At 40.5% G+C, this 23,339-nt stretch overlaps 2 protein-coding genes across 2 annotated transcripts in view; one reads left to right on the top strand and one right to left on the bottom strand.

The window, feature by feature from the left end:
* The window catches only part of irak1 (interleukin-1 receptor-associated kinase 1), a 416,029-nt gene that overhangs the window by 253,925 nt on the left and 138,765 nt on the right, over window positions 1-23,339 (bottom strand). The window lies entirely within an intron of this gene.
* Window positions 160-23,280, top strand: srpk3 (SRSF protein kinase 3). Its single transcript, XM_062427183.1, has 17 exons — window positions 160-425; window positions 4,481-4,574; window positions 10,786-11,735; window positions 14,804-14,912; window positions 15,043-15,130; window positions 15,411-15,498; window positions 15,588-15,694; window positions 15,795-15,960; window positions 17,134-17,159; window positions 17,695-17,787; window positions 18,522-18,576; window positions 18,741-18,959; window positions 19,069-19,166; window positions 19,267-19,374; window positions 19,845-19,914; window positions 20,028-20,120; window positions 20,746-23,280. Exons 1-17 carry the CDS (start codon window positions 416-418, stop codon window positions 20,928-20,930), a joined length of 2,559 nt encoding a protein of 852 aa, XP_062283167.1. The 5' UTR covers window positions 160-415; the 3' UTR covers window positions 20,931-23,280.

Raw genomic sequence — 23,339 nt, 5'->3', positions numbered from 1 at the left:
GTCCATTCAGTCCCAGCGTGGACAGACTCTGCGCATGCGCACAGTGTGGCCCGGAGTGGCCAGTCACTGCGCATGCGCATGCCCCGGTGTCCGGTGTCAGCCTGTCAGCAGCTGTTGAGACCATGAACGGTAGGACCGAGACAGCACGTTCATCACACCCAGAATAACCCGAGACCCACGGCTGACCCGGTACTGTGACCGGACCGGGCTGCAGGGACAAAATCTGATCTGTCGGTGCTGGTGCTGAGGATAACGGAGCTAACGGAGATAACGGAGCTAACGGACACTATCTAACCGGGACTGCGGAGCGTCAGCTGTTACCAAACCGGGGCTAATAACGGGACCAGCTGACAGGCCACCGGGACACCACGCTGCACCGCCTTGACCCGGTTCGGTTCGGCCACTGGGAGCCAGGATGTTGATAGGTAACGTATCCCAACAACCGTATCTGTGCCCCGGTGCAGCTGTCAGTGGTGTCGGTGCAGGCTGACGTCGGTGTCGGTGCCCCAGTAAATCAACACGGTGATCTCCCGGTTGGCACGGCGGCTAACATGCTAAGCTAAGTAGGCTAATGGTACCAGCCTGCGACTACTGCTGCTGCTGCTGCTGCCTCTCAGCTCAAATCAAAGAGGCTTTATTAGGAAAAATGCATGCATAAAACAAATCAATATACATTAAATAAGTTAAGCTGCAGTACAATAAATAGAATAACATAATTGTGCAACATCATATAAATATTAATAGGTGAATAGCTCCAGCTGATGGTACCAGCCTGCTGCTGCTGCTGCCTCTCAGCTCAGTGTTTAGTTTATTTTTATTAGGATCCCCATTAGCTGTTCTTCCTGGGGTCCAACCATAATGCATAAAAATACCAAATATAACAACACAACATAATAAAGTAAAGAGAAAAACAAACAAAAAAACACAGTATATGTATATCTAGTCATGCACATAAATATACTGACATATATAAACACACACACATATAAACCTTTACATGTGTACACACATAACCACAAATAAATAATAATGAAAAATCAATAAAAACAAAATGAAAACACTGCAGTCATCCATTTCTCTATCCCTATCACACACTCAGATACAAATTTGAGTTCGCTTCAAAGAGGCTTTATTAAGAAAAATGCATGAATAAAACTAAAAAAATATACACTAAATAAGTTAAGATCTAGTAGAATAATCCGAATAACATAATTGTGCAACATCATGTTAATATTAATAGGTGAATATGTTATTATATCTAATTACATATGAGGTTTGGATTTAACCCAGATAATAAAAATAAAAGATGTGACAGGAGAGGTGAAGAAGCCAAATGCTTACATAACGCAGATCCTCTCTGAAACTTAAGAAGAAAAAATAAACAATATTAGAAAAAAAGAAGCTAATAATATAATTTAGAGGAAAATACCAGAAAAAATAAATGACAACAAAAAAACACTTAAAATATAAATAACTGTTCAAATTAAATGCTGTAAAAATTACGATACAGATAAGTAAATATATATATATAAGTGAGGACTGTATAAACACTGCAACATTTTGTTTTTTTAAAGATATAGTGTATATTTAGAGGTATCTGCTCTGCATGTATGTACAGGAAGTGAGTCTGTGCACAGAGATAAGCTCAGTGCAGTGAGATGCAGGTGAGTCATAGACGTTTTGGTGATTGAATGTCCTTTTCTGGTCCTAACTCTTACTGCAATGCTCTATTTCATTGCAGCAGTTATGAAAGGTTGTTTTGTTGTTGTTGTTGCTATTAGTCATGTTTTCAAGATCTTTTTGGGGAGATTATATGTCTCTGATGCATCGGGTGCTTGGCAGGTGGTTTTAAAAAAAGTGCAGCTCGGTTTGCACCTCCTGCTGCGTGCGATGGGAGGCAGGTTACCACGGCGAGGAGCGGACCGAGTCTGTACTGTACGTAGTCGAGGATTTCCGAGTATTTTGTGTTTAGGGTCAAATAGCATTGCAGTCAGATACTTTTCTTCTTGTTATCTTATAATTGAGTTTAGTGTAACTTTCTCTACCGTACTCCATTCAGATAATTACTCAATAACAACGGAGTGCTTATGTTTGCTCCTCCAGCAGCAGCACTGACTCACCTTAAATCTGAGCTTTCATAATTGGTTCCTGCTGGTTGCTGCATGCAGGTCAGGATGTGTGTGTATTTATATCTGTGTATGCTGACGGGTTTGTTTTCACGTGAGCTTGAATGTATAAGGGTCAATGACGTATAAGGATTTACAAACAACTCAATTTTAGAATAATAAAAACAAGCATATCTAATGCAGTAGTTCAAACATTCAGAATGTTGTGTACCTGAAAATTCATATTATAAATTTGAAATTAAGTGATTTTAGTGGGTTTTTCAAGATTAATTGGCACTGGCCTTCAAAAAAGTCATGTGGTGCGACCATGATTCATCTTGAAATAAATTAATTTACTTAACACGCTTCACAGCTTTTTTTTTACAAGTTTTCAGTAATATAAAGTGGTTGGAAACAAAGTATTTGCATTTTTTTTAGAATTTTTGTAAATGATGATCTTTTATTTTTGGCCTTAAAAAAAGTCATGTGGTGAAACCATGATTCATCTTGAAATATCTTATATAAATAAAAGATCATCATTTACCAAAAAAAAAAAAAAAAAAAGTAAATACTTTGTGTACTTTATATTACTGAAAATTTGTAAAAAAAAAAAAAAGAAGATGTGAAGCGTGTAAATTTATTTATTTATTTCAAGATGAATCATGGTCGCACCACATGACTTTTTTTAAGGCCAGTGCCAATTAATCTTGAAAAACCCACTAAAATCACTTTCAAATTTATAATATGAATTTTCAGGTACACAACATTGTGAATGTTTGAACTACTGCATTAGATATGCTTGTTTTTATTATTCTAAAATTGAGTTGTTGTAAATCCTTATACGTCATTGACCCGTGTATGTAATGTATATCTGTGTTATTTACATCACACTGTGTATGATGGCAGACTTTAGAAAGACGTTTGATTCATTTTATGTTATATTGATGATATGAAACAACGTTTTTGCCAAATTAAAGCACAAAGAAGGATATTTTTGTTTAGATCTCAAGTCTTGTTTCAGTATTTATTAAGGCTGGGTATCGGTACTTAATATATTTTAAGGTATCGACCGAAATAAATCAATATCAAGTCATATTGAAACGTCTCCCGTCAAACAATTCCTGCAATTGATCGTTTTTTGCACCCAGAGCTAGAAAAATATGACTATTTGTGCAGACTTAATGACAGCCAATCAACGCAAGCGTACTTAGATTTAATGTTAAATGTTTAATTTAACTTTCAAAATGCATTTGTGTAAAAGTCAAATCATTTAGATGTGGAGGAGCGGCGGCATTTTATGCAATTTAATGCTACTTTTTCTATTCACATGATGGGTATTGAATGAAGTACTTGGATTGGTATCATTTAAACAAAAATAATACCCAGCCCTGGTATTTATGCATGTATTAATTATTCACTTTTTAACATTTATTGTACATAATGTTACTATAATTAACTATATTTTACTACTATTTTTTAAAATGCTTTTGTACTTATTTATTATTTATTATTTATTATTCTTTATTGTTTTTATTGAAGCTTTTTTTTTTACTGCCCACTTTGCAGCTGCAGTATTGTATAGTCCCCATCGTGGGACTAATAAAGGAATATCTGATCTTATATCTGATCTTATATCTGATCTTATATCTGATCTTATAACTAAGTTTGGTGTTAAAACACAAAGAAGAATATTTTAGTTAAGATCTCATGTCATGCTTTTATTTTTGCCATTGAAGAAAAAAAGTTACATTTCAAGATTTCTTTTAAATGCTGTTTGGTTTGAATGTTAAAGTAAGAAGAGACTAAAGCTTTTAAATATGATGCCTCTTCTTTCTGGAACAATGTACCGAAGGACCTGAATCTGTCAGAGATGATTAATGTTGTAGAATTAAAGTCAATTTTAAAGGATGGAGAAAATAACGTCATACCTGTTTATGCATCATAACTGGACACTGTGTTCATTCGTTAGTATAGTGTGTGTGTGTGTGTGTGTGTGTGTGTGTGTGTGTGTGTGTGTGTGTGTGTGTGTGTGTGTGTGTGTGTGTGTGTGTGTGTGTATTCGTCTGTTTTTGTTTGATTTATTTTTATAACAATGTTTATGTTGCTCTCCTGAACAGATCACACTTGAAAAATAGATTTTAATCTCACTGTGGTTTTTACCTAATTGAATAAAGCATAAGAAGAGATGAACTCGTCTTCCAGGAGTGAAATTGTTTCTATATTTTTTTTTAAAAAACTCTTAATTTCTACATTTTTAAACCCGGGGTTCGGCATGAACCAATAAAAACCTTGTGTTGCTACACTGGAGGCGTGTCAGATTACAGAAAATGTGGCGTGTGCGCTGAATGTGAATCTCTTGTCTCTTCTCTCAGCAGCGGTCGGTGCTGGAACTGGAAACCCCGCCTCCACCGGCAAGAAGAACCGGCGGAGAGGCAAAAAGAACCGGAGGGTCCCAAAAGAGGAGGGAAGGTAAGAAAACGGGCAGAGACTCTGTAGAACCAGACACACCGATGACCTCCCTTACATACACACATGGACACACACTGAGGCTAAGTTTAGCTCTGTGTGTGTGTGTGTGTGTGTGTGTGTGTGTGTGTGTGTGTGTGTGTGTGTGTGTGTGTGTGTGTGTGTTTGTGAGAGAGAGAGAAACATGATTTGCAGCTTGTGGGATGAGTTTCAGTCCGAGTTTTTTGATTTTTCTTGGCCCGATAGTTAAAAAACTGTGTTGTGACTTATTTATAGAGCTGATGCGGTGATGTAATTGATATCGGGGCTCATACTGACATTATGAAGTGGATCAGGATCAGAACAGATGACAGATTCACATTAAAATACAGTTTATTGGGGGTCAGATGTTTGCAGCTAATTCAGTCAAATTTGTCAGTGTGAATATTTAACAACTAATCTGTGTGTAGGTTTGTGTCCTGGAGTCTGTTTTAATGTTTAACGAGATCAATCTGAGCTTTTAATAGAAATGTAGAAAGGAGACATTTTGGTTTTTAAGCTGATTGTTGACCAGCAGTGAGAGCACGCAGCATCTCACAGTGGGCTTGTCCTCATCACCATCGACCTCAGTCCATTAACTTTTTAACTGAAAATACCATCCACTGAAAGAATCTGGGATTTGAGAGGATGATTTGCAGATTAATTAAAAGATTGTTGTAATAAAAAGGGATTTTAATGAGTTTCTGAATGGATTAAGCAGGGTTTTTTTTTTTTTTTTTTTTTACAGTTCAAAAGCTTAGAATTGACTAAATACCATGAAAATCATCAATCATATTAATTATCAAGTAACAAAGTCACCCTTGTCTCCATCCTTGACCCGATCCAATTCAGAGGTTCTGCTCAGAATCAGCTTTATTGGTCACGTATGTTAATGTAGACAAAGAATTTAACACCAGTTTCTATTGGCTCAGGAGAGACATGAAAGCTGAGCAGATGTGTAAAAATAAACATATGACTATAATGTTCAAGCAAGTAGGTGAAAAAAAAGATATTTAAGTCAGTGATGTGTTTTTGTGTCCATGTGGTTTAGTTTAAATTTAAAGGGGTTAAAATGTGAAAATAAACGTATGAATAACTTGCACACATTCTTTGTTTGTGGATCCAGCATCAAATTTCTGCTTTTAATCCATTTTGAGAGAATATATTAGAGGATTATGGCAAAAATGTCTTAAGTGGTGTAACCATAAAAACTTTGTACCAAATAATTCAACTTGCTTAAAAACACGGTAATGGAATACAATTGTTCTAAATATTACATTTCATCTGGTAACCATGGAGATCAGGAACCATCTCAAGTAATTATTAGTATAAGTCCACTTAAATACACTGTAGGTGGATAACATATGTAATATTTATCATTATTTTGTGGTTACACCATTTGACATTTTCAGGAGCATTCAGTCTTACTTTTGGTTTTACAAAAATGGTGCAAATGTAATTTCAAATGATATAAAACCAACAAAAATACTAAATGTACATTTTAACAAGCCTGATGCTGCTTTTGAAACTATTTTTTAAGATATTTTTGAATTGCTCATCTTGCCAACCCTTATATGTCACTGACCCATATACATGTAGAAATAATAAATGTCTGTATACAGGTCAAACAGTTTCTGTAGATTTTAAACAAAAATACAAGTAGTGCAAAGGTTTCTCATTCATAAGCTTCATAATATAAACACTAGAGCTCACAGGACAGTTTAAAGGACACAAAATAAGGCATTTTCACCTGCCAAAAATTGATTGGAGGCCAAATACAGTTACTGAAAGGTTATTTCTGCCAAAATATGACTTGATCTCATTCTTGAGTCCTGCTCACATAACCAGCCCGCTGACGTAATCGGGTCTCGCTTTAGACCAGCAAAGACTTGGTGCTCGCTCTGGCTCCCGTTCTGAGGCTCGGGGCTGGAGCTTTGGCGGCGGAAAAGCAAAGAGCAGGTGCTTAGTCAGGCTCTAGCTCCCAACAAGCTCTGGCTCCTGCTCGGTGGAAAAGGGGTATAAGAGAACTGAAATAAATGCTGTTTAGATTCAAATTCAATCTTTATTTCAGACCAGATCGGTCCATAAATACACACATACTACAAGAAACAAAAAGCATGTAGAGTATGTGTGTGTGTTCATATCTGTGTACAGTCTATACAGCCTGCTTAAATATGTATTTGACAGTGATGGATGATTCAACTGTTCATAAGCGTGATGGTGAGAGGGAAGAAGCTGTTCCTGTGTCTGGTAGTTTTGTTGAAGTGTTCTGTAGCTCCTATCAGAGGGGAGAAGATTTTCTTTGGTGGGTCCCGTTTCCTGAGTCTTAATGTGTACAAGTCCTGGATGATGAGAGGGCGGCACCAATGACTGTCTGTTGTAGTCTGTTCCTGTCCTGTTTCGTGGTCAACCCAAACCAAATAATAACAAACAAAGTACCAGACACTTAGGTAGACGTCCACAGCACCATCTTGACCATTTTATCTTCACGGTAATTCATTAATTTTAAAGATTTGTCGGACCTGGTAGTCTCCTGGTTAAGACACATACAACAAACCACAACATCTGCAGTTCATTTCAGGTTACAGACCTTCTTTATACTAATGTTTCCTCTTTCTCTTAACTTTGGACTGATATATCAAGGGGTCATCAATGTTTGTTTTTGAGGGGTTTTTGCCTTTAAGTACACAGTCTATAGTGGAGTCTGTGTCTAACTTTACTCAATCAGTCTCAATCAATCTTTATTTGTATAGTGTCATCTCAAGGCACTTTACACATAGAGCAGGTCTAAACCGTACTTGTCAGGTTTAATTTTAGAGAGACCTAATATTCCCACATGAGCAGCACTTGGCAACAGCGGCAAGAAAAAACTCCCTTTTAACAGGAAGAAACCTCAGAACCAGAACCAGGCTCAAAGTGGGAGAACATCTGTCTCGACCAGTTGGGGTAGAGAGGAGAGAGAGGAAGAATAGGAGAGAGAGAGAAGCACATTGAAAATCAACATTGAAGCTAGAAGGTCCGGGACTGGAATCTGTCATCCGGACGTCTACAGGCCCAGATTACCTGTGAGACGAGAAAGCACAGACTCCGGGGAAGAAGTTTAAGTTATTGAATGCATTAATAGTACATGAATGTTATTGGATATAGATGGATGGATAGAGAGAGAGAGAGAGGAGGAGAGAGGAGGTCAGTGCGTCATGGGAGTGGGAGTCCCCCGGCAGTCTAAGCCTATAGCAGCATAAACTAGGAGCTGGAACCGGCCCTAATTATAAGCTTTATCAAAAAGGAACGTTTTAAGCCTACTCTTAAACGTTTACTGTAATTTAAACCCAGCTGACTCCAGGATGGAGCTTGTAATAAGTGACTCACCTGTGGAGTTACACAGGGATCCATCCTCGGTCCTCTGGGATGTGGGGATTATGGTATACTTACAGATGTTGTGTAGCTTCTGTATGTGTCCATTACAGAAAGAGAGAGAGAAAGAAGAAAAGAACACCAAACCTGTCAGATTTCTCAGGGTTTAAACCAGGCGGGGAGTTCTGGTCCTCTGCAATGATGCCAACGTTGAAGTAACTTAAAACTGCATTCTATCAAAAGGCCACCAGGGGGCGACCGTTTTTGTGTCAAAAGGACTTCCGTCTCTATACAAGTCAATGGAGAATTCACCAACTTCTCGCTTGATTTCTAACCTCAGTAAACGTTTTCAAAATGTGTTTATGGTCTCAATCGCTAGTTTAAAGCCTTCTTCAATGCAGTATGATGTTCATTTGGGACATTTTGGCCTCCCTGATTTTATATTTGACGATAAAGCAGGGTATGCATTAGGGCGTGGCTACGTTGTGATTGACAGGTTGATTGGTTCACAGGTTCAGGAGGGCGCCTCATGCCCCTCCTGATGCCCATATAAGTAGAATCCATGTTTTTATTTTTCCCGGCATGCACCGGAAATTTTCAAGATGGTGCTGCTCAGATCCCAAACTATTGGCCTCCGAGCAGCAGTCTACAAACCAATGGGTGACGTCACGGATGTTACGTCCATTATATATACAGTCTATGGTTTAAACTGATCATTAAAATCAGGCTTAGGTGGGTTTTTTAATGGTGATTATTCTGTGTTCAGGACTTAAAACCAGTGGATTCTAATAAAGAAAAATGACATTATTTTCAACCTGTTGAGTAAACAGGATACAGCAGCCTGGGAATTACACAGCTAGACTAACAATTTCCACTGGTTCAAGTCTTTGTGCTAAGCTAGCCGGTGACCTGCTGACACAAACAGGTTTGGTGCTCAGTGCGACTCAGATCCATTAATAGAACCAGAGACTGAATCATGATCCCACAACACACACACACACACACACACACACACACACACACACACACACACACACATACACAAACACACACACACACACACACACACACACACACACACATACACACACACACACACACACACACACACAAACACACACACACACACACACACACACAGCTGCTCCGAGTCATGGACATTGTTGAGGTTTGCCCGAGCTACACTGAAATAGACTCTATGTGTGTGTCTGTGTGTGTGTGTGTGTGTGTGTGTCTTAGATATATGATCCATGTTAACTGATTTTTTTACGTAGCAACATTCAGGTGAGTGAGTGTTCGTGTTCGATATGACATCATCATCATGTCATCACCTAGTATCTGAGGCTGGACATGGCAGTGCCACCATCCAGGACTGACCTAAGTTCAAAGTTTATTTTTGGCGTTATGCCTCTATGAGACAGTTTAGAGGAGAGAGAGGTGAGGCTGACAGGCAAAATGAGGACTTGGTGGTGCGGTAGACATGACAACAGAGCCGTAATCTCAGTGGAAACAGACATGATGGAGAGAGGACGGACTGTAATGTGATCAGAGACACAACAACATGTTAGTAAGATTTTATTTATAAAGCTCTTTTGGTGGTCAGACTGAAAACAATGTAAGCTGTGTGTGTGTGTGTGTGTGTGTGTGTGTGTGTGTGTGTGTTGATACACTCACCGAGCATTTTATTAGGAACACCTGTGCAATCTAATACAGCAGCTCTGCCATTAATACTTCTTTTACAAAGCTTATACACTTTAAGTTTGTGTTGACACTCTCAGAAAAGTTATAATTCTACTTTATGTTATTGAGGTCGTACTGGGTTAGGGTCCAAATGTCGATGTCTCCTTGGGCAAGATACTTAACCCCAAATTGCTCCAGATGGCTACACCAACAATGTATGAATGTGTGAGTGAATGTTCGTCTCCCTCCTGATGAGCAGGTTTGCACCCTGCTAGGTTTCCTCTGCCATCAGTGTATGAAAGTGTGTGAATGGGTGAATGAGACATGTAAAGTTAAAGTGCTTTGAGTGGTCAAAAAGACTAGAAAAGCACTTTATATACCATTTACCGTATATCCCAATATAAAGATTGGGCTGGGTGATAAAATATATTCTTCTTTTATGATTCTGAATCAATTCATGGATTTCAAAAATTGATTTCATAAATTATATTGATGGAGCAAAAAAGGGGGAACTGAACAGATGGGGCACTGCAGCATCCTGACAGTTTATGGTGCAATCAGGGATCCTTAAAAAGTCTTAAAATGTCTTTAAATTTAGTTTTTGATATTCAAGGTTTAAAATGTGATAAAATGTCTGGAATTGTAGGAGTGCAATTATATTTGTTCAGTTTATGTTATTTATCATTAATTTCTAATTATTTTAATAACCAACCAATCAACTTACTAATTAAAATAATAAATAATCAGCAGCTGGACCTATAATGAAACTAATCACTAGTTGCCGTCTTATATAAATGACTCCAAAATGAGCTCCATTTCAACCCACTACAACAATAAAATCCTGCTTTTGCATTATTATATATCTCAGCATTGGTATTAATTTTTCCTTAAAAAGGTCTTAAAGTCATTAAATTTGTTTAAAACATGTGCAGATACCCTGGTAGAGTTATCTTATAGTTTATCTTCATGTTGTTGTGTTTCCAGAGGAAGTATTAAGTGAATCCTTGGTACTCCATCACCCAAAGACTGACGTTAACTCCAACACTAACAAACCAACACACACTATAAAACTTTACAAAACTTCACCATGTAAAGAAAACGGGATTTTAATTTATTATTTGTTGAGCAATGAGTTAATAATTCACTTTTTTCAATTTTTCAGGTCTGATGACCTCTGCGATCTTCAGAGTCTGAACACTGACGGCAGCCCGCCACCAACACCGTCGCAGAATTACCCTCAAACCACCCACCTGTCCCCCAAAAATACCCCAAAAACTACAACACAGACAGGAAAAACATCGCCAACATATCCTGAAGACACCCATGAAACCACTACAGTACCCCAACAAGAACTCCCACACTTCACGGCGTTACCCACCGAAAACACCACTGGACCCCCCCAGAGTGACTCCCGAGCACCTTTACCATGTCCCCAGAATACCCTCCAGACCACACCCCCACCTCTGGATATAGTAGATACCCCTTTACCAGTAGTACCAGAATTTCCTGAAAATACCCCCCTTCAAACTGCCCCGTTGCCCCCCTTGACAGTGCCAGTGACTCCTCTGATTTTCAGCCAATCACGTCCTGCCGCATCTCAAAGTCCCACCTATAGTCCCAGCCAATCACCGCCAACCGTTTACCAAAATATTAGCCAGAATTCCTCGAGGTCGCCTCACAGAACTCTTGAAAATGTCGCCCAGAATCTGTCTGGTAGAAAAACAGAGTCCCACCATCCCTCCAAATCCCCTCCAACCTTACCCCAAAAGATTACCCACAGTCCCTCAGCCACGCATCCTGCCAAAGCTCCTCCCACCCCTCCGTTAAGCCCCTCCCACCCCGACCCCTTCCTCCTGAACACGGTGACCTTTACCTCCAGTGTCTCTTCCCACCTCTACTCCCCTCTCTGCTCGTCTTCCGCCTCCTTCCTCTGCCCCCTTGACACTCTGCCCCCGCCCATTGGCCTGCCTCCCATGATGTCATCGGCCCCCACCCAACTGACCACACCCCCAATCGCTTTGAGTCCGCCCCCTCCCGAATTGACGCCGCCCCCTACACACCTGCTGGGCTCCGATGACGAAGAGCAGGAAGACCCGTCAGATTACTGTAAAGGTGAGTTTATCACCACAGGAGACTCACAGAAAGTCTTTGATCCGTTTCATATAGCAGTGCTAATTTTTACATTATCGGAAGATGATAACCATTGACGCAAAGTTATAAAAAAGTATATAAAGTATAAAAATACTGTACTTGAGATTAGGGCTGGGCGATATGGGCAGAATCAAATATCACCAAATACATTGATATCAATATTTTTGACAATATTGTTATGGATGATTATCGGTGCTTTCACAAAATATTTACACAATGAGATTTTTGATAAATAATCATCAGTTATGTGAATATAATGATTAAGTGGATAAAGGCAGATAATATAACAGTCTGTTCAGCTCAGAAAATTACATTTTTACTGTAATGCAGCCTTTAAAAAACTACTCTTATTCCATATCACGATATTATGATATTCAAAATCTAAGACGATATCTATAAAATATCATGATATCGATATAATATCAATTTACTGCCCAGCCCTACTTGAGATTCACTTCCCTGCTGAATGCAAGCTATGAACTGCAATGATGCAAGTTACCACGACATGAAATGCGATAATTAGTCCAAATCACAAGGAGTCTGTTGAATTGGCCATTTAATGCAGAAAAGATGTGGTCATTTATAGAGCCCAACTGATCTATTGGTCAGCTGATATTATCGGCCGATATTGGCCTATCACATATATATCGGTGTTGACGAATATGTAGAATAAAAATATATCTTTACTGTCATTGCAAGATATATAATATATGCACATAACACTAATACTCACACACGAGCCAAAACCCATCTCACCCATACCGACGACCACATACATACCCACAAAATGTGTCTAAAATATGTTGTCCGATATGTGCTGATATTTTATTTTTTAAAGTTAAAGAGGCAGCATTTGATTCTTTTTCTTAATTCAAGTTTAATATATGTATTTTTTTTGTGTGTGTGTTTTGTGTTTTTTTTTTATTCATAGCTAATTATAATGATTAAATTCCTAACAGTGTTTACTATTTCAGTGCAGTGGATGTTAATTTACACAATAGAGTGTATTATTGAACTGTAATATATCAATATCCATTACATATCTTTGTCACAAGTGTTTGATTACCACATTTGAGGGATCATTGCAAAGAAATGTGTGTTTATGTATATATTCTGTACATATAACATTATTGGCCCCCTGCTATCTGTATTGGCATCGTCCCCTAAAATCCAGTATCAGTCAGGCCCTAGTAATTTAGCAAAATTTTAAACTCTCCCTGATATTGCGGAGATTTCTTGAATTTGCGTTAATTATTGCAACTGCAAAATCGCAATTTTCTGGTTGGACTCAATACATGTGTTTACTGGTCTGTGTTAATGAGAATTAGATCCCACCCATTCATCTACGTTCCAATGTTAATCTGGGTCTTGGTTGCGTTGGCAGCTTGTATTTCCCCCCTCCCCACATGACTCATATCCTCCTGGAGGAACCGGAGTCATTCTCAGGCCTGATGGGATATATAATACCTCCAAGTGGGCTTTGGCTCTTCCTCAGGTTTTTCCCCAGTGTATCCAGAATACTGATCTGATGCTTTACCTCCTCACTTGTGGTTCTCTTCCTCCTGGATATCTGAGCTCCTCACCCTGTCTCTAAGGCTGAGTCCAGACACCTTGCCAAAAAAATGCATTTCAGCTGTTTGGATCATATCGGACCAGTACCAGGACTGAAACAGAGCCTTAACTTCAGACTCTTTTCCACTGAGCCACAAGAGTTTGATACAGTGCTACCATTACTGCAACCTGGCACCAATCCTCTGTTTATCTCATTCTCCATCTGACCTTCCCTGGTCATCAAGAACCAGAGATACTTGAACTCTATTTACTTGGGGCAGAGACTCACTCTCATTCTAAAGGAAGGTCCACTGTTTCCTGTTCCCAAGACTCTGAGAGAGTCTGAGGTCAGCGACTTCCTCAAAGTGTTCCTTTAACCATCTGTTAATATCGTCAGTCTAGGTCAGTAGTAGTCCCTTGCTAAAAAAAAACATCCTGGGCTAAGTCCTGCATGCCCTTTCTGAGGTGTCTGATGCTTTGCCAGAACTTCCTTTAGGCCAACAGAAAGTCCTTCTCCATGCCCTTCCCGAACTCTTCTCACATCAGACTTTTTGCGTCTATGACCTCAGAAACCCTTTTGGCCTCCAGATGACCCGTCTGCTGCTCCAAGAGTCCTCTGGGCAGACCAAACCTGAAAGGACTCCATCAGTCAGCACAAGTAGCTCATTAGTCAGGAATCAATGATCTTGCCTTTGCAATGGAGGTGTTCCATGTTCCCAGACTCTCCAGGATGCATAAAACCTCTAGACAGGTGTTCCCAGCCAGATGTTTCCAGTTCAACTTCACCACCCATTTGTGTTTTCCATGTCTGTCCATCAGCTTCCTCTGTTATCTGATCAAACTCACCACCATGTGATGATCAACTGTCAAATCTGCTCCTCTCCAGGACCCAACTAGAAACTCCAAGAGAACGGGATACTCTGATCCAACACTTCCTTTCTGAGGCCTCTGAGTTACATATAGGTGACCTGGAAAAAACTGCCCTCCATTAAACCTGTACAGTGGCTGCAGTGGAGAGGTTGTGTTGCTTTAGGTACTGGTGAGACAATGAAATATGATCCAGGAAGTGGAAGTGGAGGGACAGTTTAATGCATTTAACCCCTAACCCTGTCAGAAGCCAAAACACCACAAATCGGTTTGATTTTACAACTCTGGAAAGATATCACAGCTGCAATTGTTTTATCTTTTGTCGCAATGATCTTGAGGGAAACAGTCAAACACAGTTCACACATTGCAAAGTATTCCCCCAAGAACGTTGGCTTGCATGTATTTGATTGTGCAACACAGCTCAGCTCAATGGATGACGTTGGGTTGCGTCGAGGGAAAGGTTTCCTGGACAATCACTGTTTGGTCTGAATGTGGTCACGGATCATCACGGATGTTGACAACCCCCAGACCCTGGACCGGTACCTGGGTTTTCACAGTGATGGTTCCTCGCTGTGTTCTTTACAGTTTGTTCTGTTATGTTTGTGTTCCAGGTGGTTACTACCCGGTGAAGATCGGTGATCTGTTTAATGGGAGGTACCACGTTGTCAGAAAACTCGGCTGGGGACATTTCTCTACCGTGTGGCTCTGCTGGGATCTGCAGTACGAAAAACACACATTAACACACTGACACACGCACAGTTTGTCTTGTTTTGAATCACTCACAATAATCAGAGCTTGTTGTATTTAACTGTTGAGTCACATCATCTGAATCTGTGTCTGTGTGTTTTAGGAAGAAGCGTTTTGTAGCATTGAAGGTGGTAAAGAGTGCTCCACATTACACTGAGACAGCTGTGGACGAGATTAAACTGCTCAGATGTGTAAGTCTCACACACACACACACACACACACACACACACACACACACACACACACACACACACACAGATTTTATACAGCAGAGTTTCCCAACCCCTGGAACGTGGACTAGTTGCAGGCCATGGTACAGTTGCTACAGGGCTAAAAACAAATGTGATTTGTAAGAAAAAAAAAAGCTGAATAATAATAATTAAATATGCAGTTTTTGCTGTAATGACACTGAAAATACAATAACAACATACTGTCACCAAGGCAGAAAGTAACCAGTCTGTTTGTGTCCAGGTGAGGGACAGTGACCCCTCTGACCCTTACCGAGAAACCACCGTCCAACTGATCGATGACTTCAAGATATCTGGAGTCAACGGAGTCCGTATCCTTCACCATCACATGTCTGTCTGTCTGTTTCTCTGTCTGTCTCTCAGCTTTGTGTCTGTCAGTAGTTTCCTCAACCTCTCTCAGATGTCTGTATGGTTTTGGAGGTTCTGGGTCATCAGCTATTAAAATGGATCATAAAGTCCAACTATATGGGACTTCCTCTTGCCTGCGTCAAGACCATCATTAAACAGGTAAAACACACATTCACAGGTACCACAGTCTCTTCTTCTATTGTAGACTTAGACCTGATATCGGAGGCTATGACATCACCATGTATGTGTGTGTGTTCAGGTACTACAGGGTCTGGACTACCTCCACACCAAATGTAAGATCATCCACACAGACATCAAACCAGAGAACATCTTACTGGACGCCGACGAGGTTTACATCAGGAGATTGGCAGCTGAGGCGACCGTCTGGCAAAGAGCTGGAGCCCCGCCCCCTTCTGGGTCATCAGGTAAGGAGCAGCGACGTGATTGGTCGGAAAGACTTGACCGTAAACAGTATTTACATGTGTTTGGAGACAGACTGACTCCAGCATTTGTGATGTTCACTGTTTGGACAGTTTTTAGACTTTTACAGCGTTACAAGACCGAAAACGTTCTTTTAAAAATTTTAGCAAAATTGTGAGATTTGCTGCAATCTGAGTTATGCGATAAAAAAGGGTGTTTTATTTTGAGTGAAGTAAAAAATTAAGCCAGCTCACACAGATGTGATTAGGGGGCAAACATACCCAGAATACAGTGTGATTACTGTGCTTCTTAGCCGGCAGCTTTGGTCGTCTTTAAACTGAATCAGCAGTTTTTTTTAGCTCTGTTTAATGTCAAAAGTATTCCTATCGCTTCTTCTTCCATATCTGACACCTGCACAAAAAGCCACAAAAGTGTGTTGTGTAACTATGATAACAAGCAACTGTAAGCTGTCATGTCGTCAGCTGATTCATAACTGCATATTTTACAGTCTTTATAGAATCACTGTCCTAGATCTCTCTGTGAGTCCGCCGACACATCCACCGAACCCTGGAGACCAAAATCCTGACAGAATCAGAAACGTGGGACTGAATACTCTCAGTGTGACTGCTGTTAGACCGACTGACACAAGTCTGAGTGACACACAGACAAGTTGAATTTAAAACTTGTGGGACAGAGACAGACAGGTTTATTAGACATGTATCAAACAGTATGAAGGAGACCTGTAGGTTGTAATCAACTAATCAATGAAAACATGAATAGATTGATCGGTAAAGTAGCCTCAGCTTCTCTCAGAAGTTTGATTCAGTCAGTTTGTCTCCAGTGGAGTCAGACAGCAGTGTAACTGGGAGCTGTGGTTTCCACTTTGCTCAGACAGACAGACAGCTTTCTCACCTATCTGTCTGTCTATCTGCTTTCTGAGCCGTCTGCTTCTCTTCTCTTTTTTACACCGTTTTAATTCTGCTGTTTTTTCCTGTCTGTCTCTGTCTGTCTGTCTCTCTTTGATTATTCCTCTGTTTTCATGTTCACTCCTCCATCTTCACCTCCTCTGTTCCTGTTTCTCATGTTCTTTTCCTGTCTCTCTCTCTCTTTCTCTCTCTCTCTCTCTCTCTCTCTCTCTCTCCCTGTCTGTCTGTCTGCCTTTGTGTCTCTCTCTCTAGTTAGCACGGCTCCCAGGGATCTACAGGTAAGTGTCCAGGTGTGACGCCTGCTGTGTTCTCATTGGTTACTGCCCCTCAGGTATTTCAGGTGTGTGTCCACCAGGTGTCATTAACAGCTTAAAAGAGCTGCGACATGATTGGATGAAATAATCCATCTGGTTGGACGTAAAACTCAAACAAACTCTTAGCAGGAAGTCGTCCTGCTGGCCTGATAAGTCAGATGCACATCACATACTGCAATGCTAACGTCACAGTTTGATTCCAGTCAAGTTGTTGCATGTCATCACCCCCCCCCCCCCTCCACCCCCCCAAAATGCAGGATGTATGTGTGTGTGTGTGTGTGTGTGTGTGTGTGTGTGTGTGTGTGTGTGTGTGTGTGTGTGTGTGTGTGTGTGTTCAGTAGTGTTGTAGTGTCAGTAACGCAAAGTGTGTGTGTGTGTGTGTGTGAGCTCTTAAACAGCATTATTACATCATTGTTGTGTAAAAACTTCACTGTGTGTTCTGCTGTCTCTCTCCCCACACTGTGTGTGTGTGTGTGTGTGTATGTGTGTGTGTGTGTAGGCTGGTAAACTTTCGAAAAACAAGAAGAAGAAGTTGAAGAGAAAAGCAAAGCGTCAACAAAGGCTGTTAGAAGAGAGACTAGAGGACATACAGGTACTATAATATACTGTAATACAGCTGTAACGCTGCCATAATAAGTTCTTTTCAAATAAATTACGATATCAGTACCAATCCATGTACCCTTAAAATGATCCTGATACTATAACCCTAACCCTTCATTCGATACCCATCATGTGAAATGTCATGTACTGAAGTGGGTGTGTTGTCTAAGTCTGCATAGGGCTGGGCAATTAATCGAAAAAATAATCAAAACCGACATTTAGAAACTCTAATCGACTTAATCTTGCTCATGTCAATTAATCGTGGTGTTCACTGTTGCCATGACAGCAAAGGTTGCATATCTTTAAGGAATTTGAAAACCCAAACCATGATCTTTACATAGTTCTAATCAAGTAAACTAGACGTTAACCACAGCGTCACACCTTAGAACATCATTATTTTCACTCCCTAAAGATCCTCATGTGTGAGGGCAGCAGTGTCAAATACAAAACAAAAGAAACTGTGAAAATACATAATTGTTCATCAAGGGTGGAGATAATCGTTCATTAATCGTAATCAAGGTTAAAAGTTCAATTTATCGTGATTTTGATTTGTGCCGTAATCGCCCAGCCCTAAGTCTGCAACACTGCAGTGGTAACAGCATAAAGATATTTACATTTTAGTCAAATATTCATTTTTTGACTCGTGTCATATGTGTCTGGTTTTACTGACCGTTACGTGCCAGCCAATCAGAATCAACAATCAATCATGTTTCTTTGTTTTGTTAGAGGATGGAGGACGAAGACGGTGTGTTGATACAGCCTGATGACACAGACAGTAACGGTGAGTTCACACTGCAGCTTTGTTTGGTTCAGTGTATAAAAAAGCAAAGGAGACATAATGACACACAATACACAACAATACTTTATGATCTCTGTATAAAAAGCAACTTCAGTTGAACTTGTTTGGTGCTACAGACTCCTGACGAAGAGTGTTTCTGTTCATAGGCTCTCTGGTCGTCAACGGCAACTCTTCCTGCTCCACAGCCAACAGCAAAGCGAGCCCAGAGTCCCACAGCTCTTGGTTGGAGGAAAAGTGTAACGGCCACGCTCCCGACCGCTTCTCCAGCCCCGCCTCCGGCCTATCAGGGTTCTCCAGCTCTGTGATGTCAGCAACGTCTGAGTCAGCACTTTCCACACAGTCGGGATACTCGAGCGGACGAGACGGTGACTAACCACACACACACACACAGTTAGAAGTATTCAGTATATAAGTGTATATATAGTATGATATGTATGTACACACACCTGACAGGTAACATCTCTGTCTCTTCAGTGTGCAGTGCGTCAGATTTTGTCCTCAGTCCTCTGGATCCTCTAAACGCAGATAAACTGAAAGTGAAGATTGCTGATCTGGGAAATGCATGCTGGGTGGTGAGACGCTCTTCATCATCATCATCACTTCGTCATCTGTGTTTGTTTAACATTGACCAATCAGACACATCCTCTCTCCGTCTCTGTCTCTCTCGTCCAGCACAAACACTTCACTGAAGACATTCAGACCAGACAGTACAGAGCTCTGGAGGTGCTGATTGGAGCAGAGTACGGAACACCTGCCGACATCTGGAGCACCGCCTGCATGGTACACACACACACACGCACACACACACACACACACACACACACACACACACACACACACACACACACACACACACACACACACACACACACACTATTAAAAGATCTCCTTCAAATGTTCTTTCAATGTAAAGTGATGGAGGACAAAATCCACAGTGTGTGCACACAGTCATTTAAAAGTAGATGATCAGCTTCTATTGAGCTTCATCAGTCTGAGTTAGTCATATCAAGTGATATCTGACACATTTACAGTCTTTTTAGCATCAGATTCCCTCTTAGCGTTTCCCTGTTGAGCTGTGGTGGAAGTATAGTAACAAAAAGACTTTGGTACTAAAAACACTGTAACGTTGAAACATAGAAGATGAAGATTTGACTCATTTGGACGACTGATCAACTTTTAAATACATGTTTGCACAGTGACTGTACAAATATATTCATTTATTAATTGATTGATGGATGTGAATGTTTCAGGCGTTTGAGCTGGCAACAGGAGATTACCTGTTTGAACCTCATTCCGGAGAAGATTACACCAGAGATGAAGGTACTGAACATCATACTACACACAGTTAATATTACAGTGCTGCAGTATTAGAGTACTGCATCATTTCCTCCACTCATCATGAAGTTATAACTATACATACCGTCTGTGTTCAGATCACATCGCTCACATCATCGAGCTTCTCGGCCCGATCCCCGTACCCTTCGCTCAGTCTGGAAGGTACTCCAGAGAGTACTTCAACAGGAGAGGTGAGACGCGTCAAATGTTCCTGTTAATGATGTCATCAGTGAAGCTCAGGACTCACCTGGATGATGTAACATACATGTTTTAAATCTGAATTATTCTGTCTGTTCGTTGGACGACTCTAAATACTACAATACCCATAATTCTCAGCTGCAGTTGCTATGGAGAAGAAGACAGTCAAAGAATCAGAGATGCTGTGAATTCAAAATACAAACACATTACCACAATTTTTGAATTCAGTTTGAAAATTAGACTTTTCTCAACAGTTTAATCTTCAGCTTCAGCTCAACATGAAGCTTTGTGATTGGATGACAGTGAAATGCACCTTTGGGAGTCTGCAGGCTTGTAGTTTAACCCTTACACACTGATCAGCCCTTAAATTTAACCTGTTTTTCACATTTGAGAGCACCCTACACACATTTCTTTTAGCCAGATTTTCCTAATGTGACTCCACATATACCGATATTGAAATAAAGCATGTTCTTTTATTTTTGTGCAGCTGATACACATTTGTATATATTGGTGTAGAGACTAATTATGAATCAAAATATAAACAGTATGTAAAGGTTTAAACATTTTATCCAAGAACCAGATATTTTCTAACCTGTCTCTCACCTGTCTTTTCTTTAGGTGAGCTGCGTCACATCACAAGTCTGAAGCCGTGGGGCCTGTTCGAGGTTCTGCTGGAGAAGTACGAGTGGCCGTTGGATCAGGCGGCTCAGTTCAGTGACTTCCTGTTGACCATGTTAGATCCGCAGCCTGATCGTAGAGCAACTGCAGCGCAGTGTCTGCAACACGCCTGGCTTCAGACATGAGCGTGCACACACACACACACATACACACACTCGCACTTACACACACACACACACACTCACAGTAGGTTTTGGGGCGTTATTATGGTGTTAAGGTATACCACAATATTTAGAAATCCTAAGGGTTTGATTTTCAACTTACACATAAACATTTGCACATGTTTTCTGTTAAAAGTGACAGACTGTGTCAATGTGATGTATCGTAGTGCACAACACCGCCACCAGAGGGCAGTCCGTCGTGATAGAGGCAGTCGGAGGATCAGGCAGGAAAATGAAATGAAATGAAATTATTAAAGCAGGTAACTAACGATGGATGTGTTATAAGAGCTGGATACCGGGCCCAAAAAATGGTGCCAAGTTTAAAACCTCCATGGATCAAAAAATTCATAATAGAAAGAGTCATAATTGAGCTTGTTTTGTCAATGGTAGTCTGCGGGGAAAATGCTTTTTGGGCTGCGAGGCTGATGGTCGAGCAGCAGCGCCCTATCCAGCTCTTATAATACACCCATGGAACTAAGAGTTATGTGAGAAGAGTAATGTGGAAGAAAGAATAAGAAGGTTAAGAAAACACTGAAGTCACCTGACAGCTCAAACACAGCTCGTAAACATTGAACCTCAGCAGGACGTGTGAAAGTGAAGCTGAAATTATACATTCGGTGTACGCGATGGTCTGCTAGGGTCAACGCGTAGGCTCTGTGCGGACATCCACGTACCTCCAATTTTGTTGTGACCGTCACAACGCTGTCTTCCCCGTAGACGCTGATTGTAGACGCATGTGTGGAACGCAGAAAGTCGTGTAAAGAGAGCTACTAAAGGTCCGTGTGTGCGTCCACTCGGGAGTAAATCCGCAGCTTTACTGATGTCAGACAGCTGCTGCACTCTCCAACCAGCCGCAAATACTGTCATATAGCTTACAGCCAGGTGAGGTGATGGGAAGGTAAATTAGACACACACACACATGCATATGCAAACACACACACACACACACACACACACACACACACACAAACACACTCATTTGCACACACTGTTGTTGAGGAGTGTTAGAAGTGTGTGTCACTCTGTGGTGGTGGTGATTTAATGTGATGTGGGAAATTATCACCTTGACCTCTCGACTGTCCTGTCAATAGATTCTCCCCCCCCTCCCCCCTCCAAAAAAAAAAAATCATTCATTCATTGATTGATTGGCTGTGCAGGTGGTCAGATCATCGTGTTTCTGCTCCATCAAATTTCACGAAGCTTGACTGAATCCAGACGTCTGTGTGGTCTCATTTAGAGTTTAGAGTCACACGTGAAATTGAGCTCATCTATTTGATCTTCTTCTACACACACAAAAAAAACTTCAGTACAAGTGAGAAAAACTAAACTAAACAGTGCTTTAGTGGAATAAAACTGAGACAGACCTCTGAGTAACACTCGAGTCTGAATACTGATAGACACAGACAGATAAATGAACCCACAGATTTATATATAATTACTACTATGTGTCCCGACAGCAGAGGTTTCACATCTCTGAGCTGGAATAATGTTCCTCAAACCAGCTGCAGATGTTTGCATTCAGTCGTCTTCTCTCTGCTGACCTCTGACCTCCTATAACATGTTGTTCTCATGTTGCCTGAAATCCAATCTGGTGTCCAGCAGGCGTCATGAGAAGTTGCAACTTTTTATTCTCAGTCTAGTTTTTAATTATTTCCCCTCCTGATGCAGGAATCTGATGTTTTCTTGAACCTTTTCTGTGTTTCTGATGTTTCTCTTTAAAAAAAAAAAAAAAATCCCGTTAAACTTTACTTTTCTTTCTTTCCTGGAACTTTTATTCTGCTGTTTTTTTTCCTGTTTTGTTTTTGTGCTCTTGAAGTTTTTTTTTTCTGGTTCTGTTTTTTTCTTCTCAGAGGTGACGTCCATGTTTGACTCTCTGTTCACTTCCTGCTGTTCCTTTTATGAAATCGGTGATTATTGATCAATGACCTTTTTAAGACTTCCGAACCTCCCTGACGACGATGATGATGATGATGATGATGAATATTAGTTTTTGGTTTTAGACGAGCACACTGTAGCTTCCCGACAGCAGCCGACCCTCTCACTGACTCTGATCACAGTATTGATCTTATTGATCATTTCAGTTTGTAGCTCAAAGTGACCTCTGACCTCCTCACCTGTTTATCTGCTCTCACCTGTTTCTATATTCATATAATAAATAGTGCCTTGAAATGACCCCCATTCCCCCCCCTTCCCGACCCCGCCCCCTCTACCCTGTCACAGTGACATCACCAGTGACATAAAGAGTTTTTTTTCTACATGTGTCCGGTCTGTGTGGAATGTTTCTTCTGTGAAAATAAAGATTAATGAAAGCTCATCTCACATGTTTCCTGACCTTTTGATCTCTGACCTGAAGGACGGGAATCAAACCAGCAA

The sequence above is a fragment of the Scomber scombrus genome, chromosome 10 (genome assembly GCF_963691925.1).
Source record: "Scomber scombrus chromosome 10, fScoSco1.1, whole genome shotgun sequence".
Lineage (NCBI taxonomy): Eukaryota > Metazoa > Chordata > Actinopteri > Scombriformes > Scombridae > Scomber > Scomber scombrus.
This window is presented reverse-complemented; position numbering and strand designations above follow the sequence as displayed.

What these genes read in the sequence shown, in the direction of transcription:
- srpk3 (XM_062427183.1), top strand. An exon ending in AGATTAAACTGCTCAGATGT is followed by an intron (nt 15,131 to 15,410) that starts GTAAGTCTCACA and finishes GTTTGTGTCCAG; the next exon opens with GTGAGGGACAGTGACCCCTC. An exon ending in ATACTCGAGCGGACGAGACG is followed by an intron (nt 18,960 to 19,068) that starts GTGACTAACCAC and finishes CTGTCTCTTCAG; the next exon opens with TGTGCAGTGCGTCAGATTTT.